Genomic DNA, 16089 nt, shown 5'->3' with positions numbered 1-16089 from the left:
GCGGGGGTGTTGTCCGTGAACACCTGCACTACACTCCCCCGAACAGAGGGGAGGAAAGCTTTCAGTGCTAGACAAATCGCCCTCAGCTCCAGAAGGTTGATATATGGAGCTGGGACTCCGCCGGAGACCAGAGGCCTCTGATCTCCGCCTCTCCCAAGTGGCCTCCCCAGCCCTGGAGGGACGCCTCCGTCACAACCACGTGCTCCGGTTGGGGAAGGGAGAGGGATCTGCCGTTGACCCAATCGCGGTCCGTGAGCCACCACTGCAACTGTCTCACAGTGCCCTCCGAGATCAGGAAATGGTCGAACAGGTTGCCCTGATGCTGGGCCCACTGAAACTTCAGGTCCCACTGCAGAGCCCGCATCCGCCACCGGGCGTGATGCACCAGAAGGATGCAGGAAGCCATCAGCCCCAGGAGCCGCAGCGTCAACCTGACCGAAACCCGGGATAGCGGCTGGAAGATGGGAATCAAAGCCTGAATATCCCAGACTCGCTGCTCGGGAGGATAAACCCGAAACTGCGCCGAGTCCAGAACAGCTCCGATGAAGAGGAGCTTCTGAGAGGGGCACAGGTGTGATTTCGGCACGTTGATGGAAAACCCCAGCTGGTGCAGGAGATCCGCCGTAATCTGGAGGTGGCTGACGACTGTCTGGGGCGAGCCCGCCTTCAACAACCAGTCGTCGAGGTAGGGGAAGACTGAAACCCCTAACCTGCGCAGATGAGCTGCGACCACCGCCATCATTTTCGTGAACACCCGTGGGGCGCTGGTAAGGCCAAAGGCGAGCAAGATGAACTGGAAGTGCTCGTGGCCTACCATGAACCGCAGGTAACGTCGGTGGGCCGGCAGGACGGGGATGTGGAAATAAGCGTCCTGCAAGTCGAACGCTACCATCCAGTCTTGCGGGTCTAGGGCAGTTAAGACTTGAGCTACAGTCAACATCTTGAATTCTCCTTCCGGAGGAAGCCGTTGACGCTCCGTAGGTCCAAGATATGGCGTAGGCCCCCTTTGCCCTTCTTGGGAACCAGAAAGTAGTGGGAGTAGCAACCACACCCTACTTCTGGCCCAGGAATGCGCTCGATGGCCCCCTTGGTCAAGAGGGCCGTAACTTCCTCTTGCAGAAGTTGCAAGGGGTCCCCTGACACGAGGTGGTACTGGGGTGGCATGGCTGGAGGGGTCGACTCGAAGGGGAGGGAGTAGCCCCTTCGGACGATTTGCAGCACCCACCTGTCCGATGTGACTGTGCGCCAGAGGAAGAGGTGATGGCGGACCCTGCCCCCCAGGCGTCTCATGGGCCTGAAAACTCGGAAGGTTTGGAGGCGGGAGCTGCGGGTGCGGACTGGCCTCGCCTGGGACCCCGACCGCCTCCCCGGCGGTTCCCACGGCCGCCACCGCGCTGGACATTCTGCTGCGGCGTGTGGCTGATGGTCCGTGTGGGGGCTCCCCTTCCTTGGCCACGAAAGGAGCGAAAGGCACCCATTTGCTGGCGTGGGGCCGAGAGGCCCAAGGACTTGGCCGTAGCCCTGGAGTCAAAGCGCTCAAGCGCGTGGTCTGCCTGGTCGCCAAATAGGCGACGGCCATCAAACGGCATGTCCAGAAGCGTGGCCTGGACATCGGCCGAAAAATTGGCGCACCGTAGCCAGGCGTGGCGTCTGACCGCCACTGTCGTGGCCATCGCTCTGCCTAGCGTATCGGTGGTATCCAGTCCGCACCGGATAGAGTACCGTGCCGCATCTCGACCCTCCGCTAGGGCTTGGGCGAGTTTAGCCCTGACCTCCTCAGAGCATTGTGGCAGCACGTCCGCAACAGTGTCCCACAGGGTGTGGGTGTAGCGGCCCAAGAGGCATGCGGTGTTGACTGACCGCAGTCCCAGACTAAGGGACAAGAACACCTTTTTGCCAAACTGTTCGAACCTCTTGGATTTCCTGCCAGGAGGTGCCGACGGGAATGCGGTCTGGGAGTTAGAGGCCTGGATAACCAGGCTCTCAGGGGTTGGATGGGTCGACAGGAAACTTGGGTCACCCGGAGCCGGGCGGTAGCGTCTGGCCACGTTCCTGTCCACAGGCTGTCCTGAGGCGGGCTTGGACCAGGTGCCCAGCAGAACGTCACATAAGGCCTCATTGAACGGCAGCAGAGGCTCGACCGAGCTTGACTGCGGTTTGAGGACCTCGGTGAGGAGATTAGTCCTCACGGCCGCTGAGGGGAGCGTAAGGTTTAAGGCCTTAGCCTCCCGCATCAGAACTACGCTATAGGCTGCCCCCTCCTCCGTAGCCACGGTTGGAGGGGAGACAAAACCAGTGTCTGGAGAAAGGTCCAGGCCGCTGGCTTCCCCAAGCTCCTCTGTCCAGTCCGTTTGGTCCTGACATTCCTTTGTCAGAGGGTCCTCAGACCCCTCCCAGTCCTCTTCATCACCCAATGCCTGGTAGCCAGGATCAACAATTGGGGCCCATTCATTAAAGTAGAATGTACCCAAAGCCGTCTCGTACGGAGCCCAACGGGGCCGTGTCGACGGCTGAACGGGATTGACAGAAGAACTGGGGCCAGCGTCTACTGAAGTCGGCGCCGGTGGTGACTGCGCCGGTGAGGTCGTGAGGTCGACCGGCGTCGACCCGGACCCGGATCCGGCCGGGGCCTGCGGCGCCGGGACCGAAGTCGCCGGCGGCGCCGAGGCCGAGGCCGAAGCCGTCTGCGGCGTCTGTGCCGGAGCATTCGACCCGCCAGGCCCCGGAGCCGGACCCACTGGGCCCGAAGGCGCCGTGGGTTCCGGTGGAGAAGAGAGCGACCTCATGACCATGAGGTACCGCTCGATCTCCTCCGGCGTCGCACCCTGTTCCGGGACCCGAAGGTATGAAGCAGGATGCGGCGCTAGCGACTGCGGAGCCGCGTGGGCGGTGCCACCCAAAACGCCGGCCGCGTCGGGCGAGCGTCGGGGGCGGTCGGAGGAGCGATGACGCCGCTCCGACCTCTCATGCCTCTTACTTGAGGAGGAACCAGAAGACCAATGCCGACTTCCGGAGCTGCGAGGGCTCCGTCCCCGCGACCGATCCCTCGACCTCCCATGGGACCGGGACCTCGAACTGCGCGGGCCGACTGCCGGAGCTCGAGGCGCTTGCGGGACCGCTCCCGCCTAGCCTTCGACGTCAGAGCTCGACAGTCGGAGCAGGAACGGTCGTGGTGGTCGAGGCCTAGGCACTGCAGACACCGGCGATGGGGGTCGGTACTGGACATCAGTCGACTACACCTCGAGCAGGGCTTGAACCCAGGCATCCCTACCGGCACCTGAAGAGTCGAGCGACTCGAAGAAGATCAAAAGTGATCAAAAAGGTTTTAGTCAAAAAGTGACTAAGGGGTAGGGCTTCTCCGGATCTGCGCTAACTGGCGCGGAAAAAAGAAGAACCGACGTCAGCGTGCATAGGTGGCGTCTAAGTACTCCGACGACGTCATCCCGGCGCAGACGACGCCGACGACGGACGTGGAGCCGGAGACGACGCGCAGGGGTATTGCTACGCAAACATTTCCGGATCCAGTCTGACGCCTGGGGATATTTTAAGGTAAGGAATCTAATACTAACGTGTTTCTTTCAGATACATAAAGTCTTCACCTGTAAAAGGAGAAGTTCAGCTATGATCGACTTCAGCGCCCGACATCGCCATAGCTATCCCGGACAGTTACAAGATCATTCGAAAGGACCGCATCAACCAAACAGGAGGAGGCATAGCCATCGTCCACAAGAACACCATCCGCATCACAACCAGTTCAGACGACAACCTCGCAGCCGCCGAACACCTTCACTTCCAGATTCACACGGACCCTAAGACCACACTCGGAGGCACCCTCATCTACAGACCACCAGGACCCCGCATATAATTCAGCGAAGACATCACCGACTTTCTCAGCCCACACACCCTCCCCTCCGAGGACTACATTCTACTAGGGGACCTCAACTTCCACCTGGAAAAGAACAGCAACACCAGCACCCTTATGGACAACCTCGCCAATCTCTGACTCAAACAACTGGTAAACACCCCCACCCACTACGCCAGACACACGCTCGACCCAATCTTCTCCTGCAGCAAGCACATCTCCTTCAATCACCCCACAGGACTCCATTGGACGGACCACAGCTGCGTCCACTTCAACTACAGAAAGACCACGACTCACCACCACCCACAACAAATCCCCCGTAGAAACTGGAACAAAATTACCACCGACCACCTCACCACATCGCTATACCAAAACCCTCCCGCCAAATCATTGGACCCAAATCAAGCAGCCATCAACCTCACACAATGGATCTCCCACATCGCTGACGAATTAGCACCATTGAAAAACCATCAAAACAAGCCAGGTAGAAAAAAAAGCCCCCTGGTTCAATGACGACATTAAGAAATCCAAAAAGACCTGCCGCACCCTCGAGAAAGCCTGGCGAAAAAAACCAACCACAGACAACATGACCGCCCACAAAAACGACACCCGCAAACACCATCAGCTGATCTGATCCACCAAGAAATCAGCATTTAAGGATCGACTCGACAACACGCCCACAACAGCAAGGAACTCTTTAACATCGTCAAAGAGTTTACCAATCCAAGCGCCGGCACCAACGACATCACTCCCTCTCAAGACCTCTGCGACTCTCTAGCCTCGTTCTTCCACAGCAAAATCACTGACCTACACAACAGCTTCGGCGACCAGTCCTCCCCCCCTACCTCAGAACCGAAGCCCCCCACCACCAACCTTTGCGCCTGGAACCCAATCAGCACTGAAGACACCATCCGCTTGATGAACTCCATCCACACCGGATCGCCATCCGACCCATGCCCCCACCACATCTTTAACAAAGCTGACTCCATCATCGCACCCCATCTCCGAGACATCATCACCTGCTCCCTCAACACCGCCACCTTCCCGGAAAGCTGGAAACATGCCGAACTCAGCGCCCTCCTGAAGAAACCCACAGCAGACCCCACCGAACTTAAGAAATACCGCCCCATTCCGCTCCTCCCATTCCCTGCCAAAGTCATTGAGAAAACCGTCAACAATCAGCTCGCAGCCTTCCTCGAGTCTAACGGCTCCCTTGACCCCTCACAGTCCGGCTTCCGAGCCAAACACAGCACCGAGACCGCCCTCATCGCAGCCACAGACGACATTCGAACACTACTTGACAACGGAGAAACAGCTGCCCTCATCCTACTGGACCTCTCCGCAGCATTTGACATGGTCTGTCATAGCACCCTCATAAAACGCCACAGCAACATTGGAATACAAGGAAAAGCATTGGACTGGATCATCTCGTTCCTCACCGGAAGAACCCAGAGACTCCGCATCCCCCCTTTCAGATCAGAGGCCACTGAAGTCATCTGCGGCGTACCACAAGGATCATCGCTCAGCCCCACCCTCTTCAACATCTACATGAGCCCCCTCGCATCCATCGCGCGCCAACACAACCTCATCTCCTATGCTGACGACACACAGCTGATCCTCTCCCTCACCAAAGACCCAAACACCGCCAAAACCAACCTACACGAAGGGATGAAAGACGTAGCCGAGTGGATGAAGAACAGCCGTTTAAAACTAAATTCAGACAAGACGTAAGTCCTCATCCTGGGATCATCCCCCTCTGCCTGGGACGACTCCTGGTGGCCCCAGGCCCTAGGCAGTGCACCCAAATCAACGGACCACGCACGCAACCTGGGCTTCATCCTAGACTCCTCCCTCTCGACGACCAGACAAGTCAACGCCATCTCATCATCATGCTTTAACATCCTACGTATGCTCAAAAAGATCTTCCGTTGGATCCCCACCGAGACAAGAAAGACGGTCACCCAGGCACTTGTCACAAGCCGACTGGACTACGGAAACGCCCTCTACGCCGGAACCACAGCCAAATTACAGAAAAAGCTCCAACGCATTCAGAACGCCTCCGCCAGACTCGTCCTTGACATCCCCCGCCACAATCACATATCCGGTCACCTAGGAGACCTCCACTGGCTCCCCGTCAACAAGAGAATAACGTTCCGTCTCCTCACCCATGCACACAAAGCCCTCTACGACCTAGGACCCAAATACCTCAACACGCGCCTGACCTTCTACACCCCCACCCGCCAACTACAATCGTCCAATCAAGCCCTCGCCGCGATTCCACGCATCCAAAGATCCACCATGGGAGGAAGATCTTTCTCCTACCTAGCGGCCAAAACATGGAATTCTCTCCCCACCCACCTCCGCCTTACACAGAACCACCTCTCCTTCAGAAAACAACTCAAAACTTGGTTATTTGATAAAGCGCCTTGAGACCCTCTGGGTGAGTAGTGCGCTATACAAATTTTAACTTGAACTTGAACTAAAGAATGTATGCCTTAAACCAAGAGGAAGTTCTATCCTCCAACATAGCCTTCACTAGCCACTATCAAAGAATAGCACCATCTGAGAGCCCTCTGAGCCAAGCGACCACTAGGCGGACGTAAATATAAATCCCCAGAGGCAAATGCATCCAAATTCAACCTGTCAAAACAGAGCCTGAAGCATTCACAGTCAGAAAACTTTGGCTCAGAGGCGATTAAACTCCACTCACGTGCCCCTGTGTGGAATCGGGGTTGGAGTCTGAGCTGTCCTCACAGCTAGCCAGCAGTATGTGCAAATCTGGTAGGGCCGTCTGCGCCTCCGTATCTTCTGTTTCTTGTTCGGGTTCTGGGGACAGTTACTCAAAGATATCCAGTCTTCTGTGCATGGCTGCATGTTGGTATGGGCCCAACAATGCTCCCTTCGCTGCCAAAGTGTTTTCTTCGACCGGAACACCAAGCTCGCCTCACAGGAAGTCTACTTGTGCTCTGGTGACAAACATAGATGGCACACTTTGTGTTGGTCTTGCCAGGTGTACTTTGCATGGCACTTGGGGCAAAAGCTGAAGAGCGTGTTTTCCATTGCTCTTGGACATTGTCCTGTAGGATGGAGGCGAAGAATTTATGGAAGGCTGGGGAGAAAAAACAAATGCCGTAAAGGCCTCTGTGAGAAATTAAGCTACGGATATGGAGGAGCTGCAATATCGATGTCCAAACCAGATCGCAGAAAAAACTATCAAACAGAGGAGCCAAGCAACCTGCGTAAAGCACACCAGAAGAAAGTCACTATACCTCGTGGCTCGAAGACTTCTTCGAAAGAAAACAACTTTTAATCGTCTGAGCCCAACAGTAGCTTGCTGGATAATGCTAACCATATGTATCTACCGCCAACACATGCTACGAATAGAAGTTTCTTCCCATAAGGCATCTTTACTGCCTTTTAAAAGAAAATCCTTTTTTTATAACTGTTATCCTGAACAGATCCTCTTTCATGGTCTTTTTCAAAGTACAATGACTGCCCTTAACATCCCTTGAGGGTACCTTTGTCACACACTCCACAAGCAGGGACCTTCATGTACAAAGATCTCTATAAAGCCTCTAAGTTTAAGCTAGCACTGGCCACCCCAGGACCTGTAGGTGCCAAGCATGCCTTGCGTACTCCAAGTATTCCACTTTTTCCTGTAGGCATGCCATCACAAGTAGGGTGCAATTTTCTACACTGTCCTGAAAAGTGATGAAAAGTTTATAGTAATTTCTGGATTTGTTTGATTGTTGTCAACACAAATTACCTCGTTCAAGATCAGTCAATTTTCATTACATCCACTCCACTCTAGATTCAAATGCCACCATTTGCCTTGTCCACTTCATCAAACCTCTCAAGCATTTTTTCCATTGAGTCTAAAACGGAAATCTCTTCTCTCAGCAACCCCTTGGTGCACCCCTCTTTATCAGTTTGCCACTTTGCACACTTTTGGAGCCTTTAAAAGAAAAAAAGAAAAAATGTTAAGTCCTCTCTGGGAGAAGGCATTGCTCTAAGGAATTTCAATGTTGGACCTCAGGGCCTCCTGGGCAACTGTTTCTGTGACTTTCCCACTCTGAAATGTTCAATAGCCTTCCACCTTCACAGTGCCAACCGTCAAAGAGAGACTTTGAATGGAAGGTAAGTTGATTAAGTTGATCTTGCCAATGTGTGTCACTTGTGTCCTCATGGCATAAGCCCACCACTCGCCTCCGTGTTCTGGGTAAGAAACAAGGTTTTCCGGGCCGGGGGAGTGATGCCGCTCTTGCGATATCATTGCATGGCCTGAGGGCCGGGTCAATTCTTCACTGGAAGCAGAAATCCTCCCACTGCCTGTTTCAGGGAGAGGCACTTATTACAAATACTGAAGTTTTTTTCCTTACTGGTATTAAAGAACCAATCCCAGTCATGAATGCCGATCCCTAATTTCCATCTCTGCTCAGTGCTTTTGGGGGGAATTGGGGACAACATTGTGCTGAGAGAATTCTTTTGGTAGCTTATATCCGGACACATTTGGAGCAGCCTACGGAGCTCCAGGGAACACTGCCACGGTTTCCCTGGCTCCTAAACACCTGGACTCAAGGATCTGCCTTCTGCTGTTCCAAGTATGCAGCGTGGCGTGTAAAGAAGACACAGATAACCCCAACCCTGACCGTATTAAGCGTGTTCTCTGAGAAGCTATCAGGCAGAATATAAGAGCTAGTTCCAAAACACCTTCTATTGCAAAAATATTAAATAGACTAATGTACTAGAACACCCAGAGAACTGGAGACTTACTTCTTTAGAAAAGTATTTTGTGTGCCAAGAGGTTTCCGCTTCAGTCCGATGTCTCTCTTCAGTTCGCTGGCGTTCCTCGAGAGATCGCTTGTGCTCTGTTGCTTTATCAATGTCACCTTCTCCCAAAGCCTCAGTTACATGCTTCCACAATCGCCTGAAATGGTAAGATCTGGGTATTTAGCATTTTAGAATGCATGTTACATAAAGCTCACTAAGTAAAATGCTGAAGCAACTGAGTGATATCTGCTTTGGAGAATATATGTGAAAAGTTGGCTTGTCTTACCAATTCCCCACCTTTTTATACAGCATTATTTTAGTGCTTTTGTATTGAGTCTGAATAATTACAAATAAATCTAAAATACGGCTCGTGTGAAAAGGGTAAGGAGGCTTAAGTCATAAGGGACAACCTCTCAATGTTAAGCAATAAATACATCTGAAATATAACTGGTATTTTTTTTATTCGTAGAGTGAGTTGGGTAGTGCAGGCCCCATTGATCGTCCCGGGGACTGAGTCATAACATTTTTGAAACCCGCAGTATGCCTACAAACTCTAGGTAGGTGAATCATATATGCGGGAGTGAGGCTGTGCAATATCACTCTTACCCTCGGGTCACTTTTATAGACTCCGCCCCATGTAAAAACTAATCTTTTGGTCCCAAGTATTCTGATTCCAGCTCCTACATACAGGCATTTCAACTTCCTGGAGCCAGATACTTTGGTATATAAGGTACCTATAGCCAATAGATTTGATGTATGGGAGAAGGCGGATTGACTCAATTGCATTGGGGGTGGACCCGACTCCAGAAACCATGAGGGTGATCATGAATTTCTTGACGGTGGGAGGATATGGCAACGGATAATCCCCACTATCAATGGAGGCCCAAGCATACCACCTTCTGTCAGGTACCCTAATTCAGATAATACTAATAGTGGTGGAATCCAGATGGCAGGCCCCTTCACAAAGTAGATGGCTTGTCTACGTAGGCTGGCGCTACTTTAGAATCTTACCCCCCTAGTAAGAGGCCCACAATAATGCCAGCAGTCCAGGTTTTATGGGCGATTGTATGGTGGGTATGGATTCAGGTTAGTTTAATAACTGTTTAAGGAACCCTAAAGTAGGGTGGCTCGAGCAGGCTGATTTGCATGCTGAAGTGTCCAATGATCCAGATGGCACCATGGCAATAACAGGTGCACAACAAATACAATTAAAGTGGTTGTTTGGAACTTTGCTGGACTGAAGGCCAAACTTGATTGTAAAGATTGGGGATCATATATAGACCAGTACGATATCTGTTTATTACAAGAAACCTGGCAGATGAGGGGAGCCCAAAGTACAGGTTTTGCAGATTATTCTAAGGCAGCAACTGGGGGGTGGGGGTGTCAGACCCTCTGGATAGCGACACACTTGAGCTGTGCATTTAGGGTTGTTGAGACTAACAGAGGATAGTCTATATTGCCACCTTACCATTTCCCCTAGCGTAGATGTGTACTTGTTCAATATCTACTGAAGAATAGTTAGTCTGGGGCAAGAATCCCCCATCGTGGAGCAATTGGCTACCCTCTGGACAACACATCCAGAGGGCACTTACAAGGTGGTGGGTGGAGACTTTAATTGGCAGTTTTGGCCACTGGAAGCCAACCACAATGATACATTATGTTGTGGGGATAGGTTATTGTCTATTCCAGCATTGTCCATATGCCCATCAAGAAACGGTCTCCTCTGGCATTACAAACGAACACACATACATTAAATCGCTCTATACGTGCATGTAATGGGCAAACTAAGTCAGATACCAAGGGGTCGCACACGTTCAACTGAGTAAGATGCTCAATACGGATTGATTACATGCTTGTAGGCATAAGGCTATGGCTCTTTGTGGTCGTCCTGGAAGTCCATTTGGTTTCCAGTAGGTGAAGAATCAGATGAAGTGTGTTTAAACAGTCCCATGACTAAATGGTAATACTCTACAAAGTGGTGGGCACTTCTCTCACAGAACTAAGTTAAGTAATCTCCCCAGATGGCAAACCTAGCCAACAGGCAAGGATGGCTGAGATCCATTCAATGTTAACTGGAGTACTCAAAGATCTCTTTTACGTAGAAGCCAGGTTCAAGGAAGCAACATATATTCACACTCATGATTTGGCAAACCGTGTAGACCTGCCAAAACAGCCCTAATAGAGGCAATTAAATCTAAAGACAGAAATCTGATCCAAACCACGAGATCTTAAATAAAAATACTATTTACTCTGCTAAAAAAGAGTGCGAATCTCTAATCTGGGCTACCAAGCACAATGATCACAAGGCTTTTTGGAGCATAGGCTCGACAGGGAATCCTGAGGGCATTGTCAGTATGAAGCATAATATTACAGCTGACATGTGGAAGGAGTACTACCAGACCCTGTATGGTGAGCTGAAGGGACCTGGTGATCTCCCTGTTGGTACCATTGCCAATGCTAGGCCAGGGAGGGAGTCTATCGATGCTCCAAAGGAATACCCAGCTCTCATCCTTGATGAAGTCCATTGGGCTATAATTAAGACTGCCCCTCATAAGGCCCCTGGAATCGACAAAATACCAGGGGATCTTTACCTCTCAGAACCAGACATATGAGGCCCATACCTTTTAAATATTTTATTTCTCTAATGGAGGGGATGCCCATTCCTCAATCATGGGCTGGGGCGTAAATTATCCCACTATTACCTGGAAACAACAGAACTATCAGTTTGATTGACACCATCAAAAAGTTTTATTAGAAAGACTCCAGGAACGAATGAAGGATAGCAAGGTTCTTAATCCCTTTCAAGGATGGTTTCCGCAACACACCTCCACCATAGACTAAGTCTTTAGACTCCAACTCCTATACTGGAAATCAGTAGTTCTAGAGGGTAGCAGACTTTATCTGATCTTTGTGGATTTAAAGTCGGCACATAATTGGTCCCTAGGAATTCACTTTGGTGCATCTTGGCCGATATGAGGGTCCCATCCCATCTGTGCTGTTAAATGAAGGCTTCATGAGAGGAACTTTGCGCAGGTCCGTTGCAGCAGATTGAGGGACGTCACTGAAGCCTTTCCCGTTAATAAGGGCGTCAGGCAAGGCTGTGTGTTTTGGCGCCAACATAATTTACTTTGTTCATTAACAACCTTGTCGACTCCCTGAACACCATTAATAATAATGCCCAAAGGCTGGAATCTGAAAAGGAGTCTGTGTTAATGTTTGCTGATGATACTCTTCTACTTTCCAAGATACCAATGGATATCCATAGGGTACTTGACAATTTTAACATCTTTTGAAAATCAAAGGGGTAAGAAATTAACATTAGCAAAACCACATTTATGGTCTTTAATCCATCCCAACCCACTCATCCAAGCCCAGGTTTAAATGGGGCCCCGCTAGAGAGGGTTTCAACTTTTGATTACCATGGGATCAAGCTTAGCGAACGAATGCATTGGTCTTTCCATATTGCCAAGCAAAGACTAAAACTGCCACAACACACTGTTGGGCTCACAAAGGAGTATAGTTGGACTTTTCATAAACCAATCAGCCCTTCTATTGAGATCTATAAGCCTCAGGCCTTGGGGGCTTCTATGTATGGGACCGAGTTACGGGCCACACGCCTGTTAGCCCTATTACACAGACAGAGAATAGCTTTCTTAGGCATTTGTTGAATCTCCTCCCCAGTACTCTGTTGGTTACCCTCTGATTTGATCATGGGATTAGGCCTATTTCAGAGGGAATTTGCCTTAGGCCTCTCTGCTGGAGAAGACTTTGGGCAACACCTGAATTAATCTCTTCTAAATTAGCTCTCGAGGAGATCCTAGGGTCGATGGGAGCCAAGAGATTGCTGTGGCTCTGTCACATTAGGGAAACCGCTCGAGGTTGCAGGATCCAGGATTGACTGTCCCCCATCTGAGGAAGGTTGCGGAGGGGCTTTAAAGGGCAGAGACATCACCACCAGCGGCGCAGCGGGACTGCGAGTCCCAGGTTCCCAAGCGGCTGCTGAGACGCCGCACCTGGAGACTCTTCCCGGCTGGCCATGCCTCCTTGCCTGGGCGGTCAAAACCGCGACTCGCGGCCCCTGCTCCGCGGGTGCCGCTCGAGGTTGCAGGATCCAGGATTGACTGTCCCCCATCTGAGGAAGGTTGCGGAGGGGCTTTAAAGGGCAGAGACATCACCACCAGCGGCGCAGCGGGACTGCGAGTCCCAGGTTCCCAAGCGGCTGCTGAGACGCCGCACCTGGAGACTCTTCCCGGCTGGCCACGCCTCCTTACCCTGAGCAGCTATATCATCACGCCCACAGACGCGCATCGCGGGAGGCGCCCGGGCGGGCACCGGGCTAAGCCCGGGCAAAGGGCGGGCCGTTTTAGGCCGTTAGAGGCCGGTAGAGACCGGACCGGGCCATCCCTCTGACGCCCTGCCCCTTCACTCTTCTTCTCCTTTTGCCTGTGGTTCGCGCCCTGCAGGCGCCCTATACAAAAATGGCCACCAGAGAATCCAGAAGTAAGGCTGCCCAACACGTTTTTGGTACTATGGATAAATTTCTCTCCAAGGCTAACGCTGTGGTTAACAAAGGACTCACTGTGCTAGAAAGACAAATTGAGGAGGAAGCAGATAACCTGTCCTTGGCTTCTCCGGGTTCCTCAATTAATGCCAGTACACCTCTACTGCTTGATGCCACCGATCTGTCGCTTATGGACAGTATCGACCAGACTATTGAGTCAGTCCTACAACAACTGAGGACACCTTCAACTTCGTAAAGGGATAGAGACTCATTACGCCTCTCTGGGGTTTTAGAACCCTCCCCCAATGCTGACTCTGTAGAGACAGAGACGCAGGAGGGGGGACCTGATGTAGCTTCAACGGAACACAAGAGTAGCAGAGGGGATCATGCGTCCAAAAGGAAGAGGTCAAGGAAGCCAAAAGGCGCCAAATGGGCTAAAGTTGACTTAATAACGCCCGCCCTTGATGACAATACAGATACTGTGGCCTCTCCCGGGGTTTCACCCACGAGGAATAGGATGGAACCTTCCAGCCCCCCACCAGCCTCATCCTTACCTGTGTGCACTGGGCCATTTATTTTCGGTGGGGTCCCTTCCAACACCACAGATCTGCTCACTAGCTCACTCACGGATATCTTCAGAAATCTCTTGAATCCCTTGTCTGTTAAAGTGGACTCTATTGAGGCCAGATTGACGGCCATAGAAAAACTCTGTACGAACAATGGTGTCAATTCTGGGCTGGGCGTAAATTCACATAGGGCCCCTAGGTCTAGTGCTGGGATCAGTCACTCGTCCCCCGCTATAACCACCCAGGCCCCAAATCCTCCATCAGCTCAGTCGGGGGAAGCCCCCAGTAACAGTACTGTATCTGTCCCCCAACCGGTCCCACCAGCGCCCCAAACGACGAGGCACCCGGTACCTGCTCCCAGAAGGTCAAAACAACCTGCTCCGTCACAACAACCTAGACAGGAGAGACCAGTCAATGGGCAAACTGGCTGCCCTACTAGCCCTAACACCAGGCGTAGGACAGTTAATTTGCCCCCTGAGGCAGTAGCTTATACTGCAATCCTGGTGGGAGTACCAGAGCTCACCGGTGGCGCAATGGAACCGCAGGATTCCCTACGCAACAAGGTAATCAGTTGGCTAAAAATCCATAGGCCACTCCCACCCAATCTAAAAGGAGATGTTCTTATGGTCAGAAGGGTTCCATGGATTGGGTCTACCTCCAAGAAATGCGTGGGGGATTGTATAATCGTAAGCTTTAAAAGTCCGCAGGTTGCCCCATACATTTGTAACTGGCTTGGCAGTGCAGGCAATACCTCTATTGAATTGGTGCCCCTTTCATATTTTTATCCAAATGCAAGCAATTCAGCTATGAGGAGGGAAGAGGCCTGGACCAGAGTGGGCTATGCAGTGGATGGCTCACGGTATAGGCCTAAGCATAATGTATTTCCTATTCATGGTAACTTCATCCACCCAAATAGATTTTCCTGCCTTGACCAGGTTGACTGACCACAAAAGGGTGTTACCCAACAGGTCTCCCAAAAAATTGTCACCGGGGATGTAAGTAGGGGGGTGGTGAGAGCTGCTTGTAAGACTAACACCCGGGTGCAGGATTCCTCGGAAAGGAGTAGGTTATCACTTGGAAGCCCCAGGGGCCAAGTAGTCAATTCACCAAAGAGATTGACGGGTACTAAATTGTTATCGGTAGGCGTGTGTGCCCCGCCCTCCACATCAGCTGCCCTAACTGTCCCGGAAAATCTTGACCCTCCCATAGCCACTGCATCAATTACATCTGATGGGGTAGGATCTAGGGCATGCACCCAATGTAGGTCCTCTCTTGGAATGTGGCGGGGATTATAAATAAGGTGCACACAACAGACTGGGATCTCCTGATAAATGGCAGTGATGTCTGCCTCTTTCAGGAGACATGGGGGAGGGAACCCCTGAGTAGAACGGGCTATGAAATCTTTGAAATTCCGGCCAAGTGGAGTGGCAAAGGGAGGCCCTCGGGTGGTTTGGCGATCTGGGTAGCTAGTCACATTGGATGTCAGGCGGAAAATATGGTTACGTTCTCGCAGGACATCCAGTGTGTGCTGCTCAGATGGCCTGGCCCAATAACCTGGGCAGTTATTAATGTATACTCGCGCCCAGTTGCTGTGGCCATGGAATCATCCACTTTAGATGACTTATCATCCTTCTTGGGTCAATTGTCAGGCGACTACAAGACAGTGATGGGTGGGGACTTCAACTGTCACTTTGAACCCCTAGAAGGATTAAAGGAGGGCGCCCTTACCACTGAGGACGATTTCTGGGGAGTCCCACCATCCTCATCCCCCCACCCCAAAACCTGGTCCCTGTGGGCAGTACAGATCATGTCCCTCACTTTGAATTTTGCAATAAGGGCCTGCAATGGGCGTACTCCGTCCGATACCCCCTCATTGTGTACCTTCAATAGGAAGGACCATGAGTCGAGGCTAGATTATATTTTTATAGACATTAGCATGTGGCCCAAAGTCCAGGATTTCAGGGTGGTACCCAGAATAGATAGTGACCACAATGCGCTCCTATTGGAGATGCAACACCCCGCACCTGTAGCTGGGTCTTCAACTTCCACTACTAGCGACGACCACGGGAACCTGGTTCTCACTACAAATAGGCGTCGTGTAAAATGGGGGAAGCTGCTAAATGCAGAAGGTAGCATGAATAAAGGATATGAAATAGCACTCCCCAGGTTTAAAGAAGTGGATGATCTTATAGGTCAACCGAGACCCATAGATTATAATAAGAAACTAGCTCAAATTCATGCTGAACTAGTGAGTGGTCTTGCTGAGGTTTTCTATCCAGTGGTACCGTCACGTAGGAAAAAGACCCGAACCCCGACCTGGTATAACTCTTCCTGTAGGAAGATCAAGTCTGAGCTAATTGCTACTATAAAAGCTGGCTCCAACAAGGGCA

At 51.5% G+C, this 16089-nt stretch overlaps 1 protein-coding gene across 2 annotated transcripts in view; it reads right to left on the bottom strand.

Moving 5' to 3' along the window:
* The window catches only part of OSBPL11 (oxysterol binding protein like 11), a 389464-nt gene that overhangs the window by 23255 nt on the left and 350120 nt on the right, over positions 1 to 16089 (bottom strand). For both annotated transcript variants that reach the window (XM_086957431.1, XM_086957432.1), the window contains exon 12: positions 8636 to 8789. In XM_086957431.1, coding sequence (XP_086813557.1) covers positions 8636 to 8789 — 154 coding nt within the window. The remainder of the gene's footprint in view (positions 1 to 8635; positions 8790 to 16089) is intronic.

This window comes from Lissotriton vulgaris, chromosome 2_1 (genome assembly GCF_964263255.1).
Source record: "Lissotriton vulgaris chromosome 2_1, aLisVul1.2, whole genome shotgun sequence".
Lineage (NCBI taxonomy): Eukaryota > Metazoa > Chordata > Amphibia > Caudata > Salamandridae > Lissotriton > Lissotriton vulgaris.
Note: the sequence above shows the minus strand (reverse complement) of the source record. Positions and strands in the feature narration are given on the sequence as shown.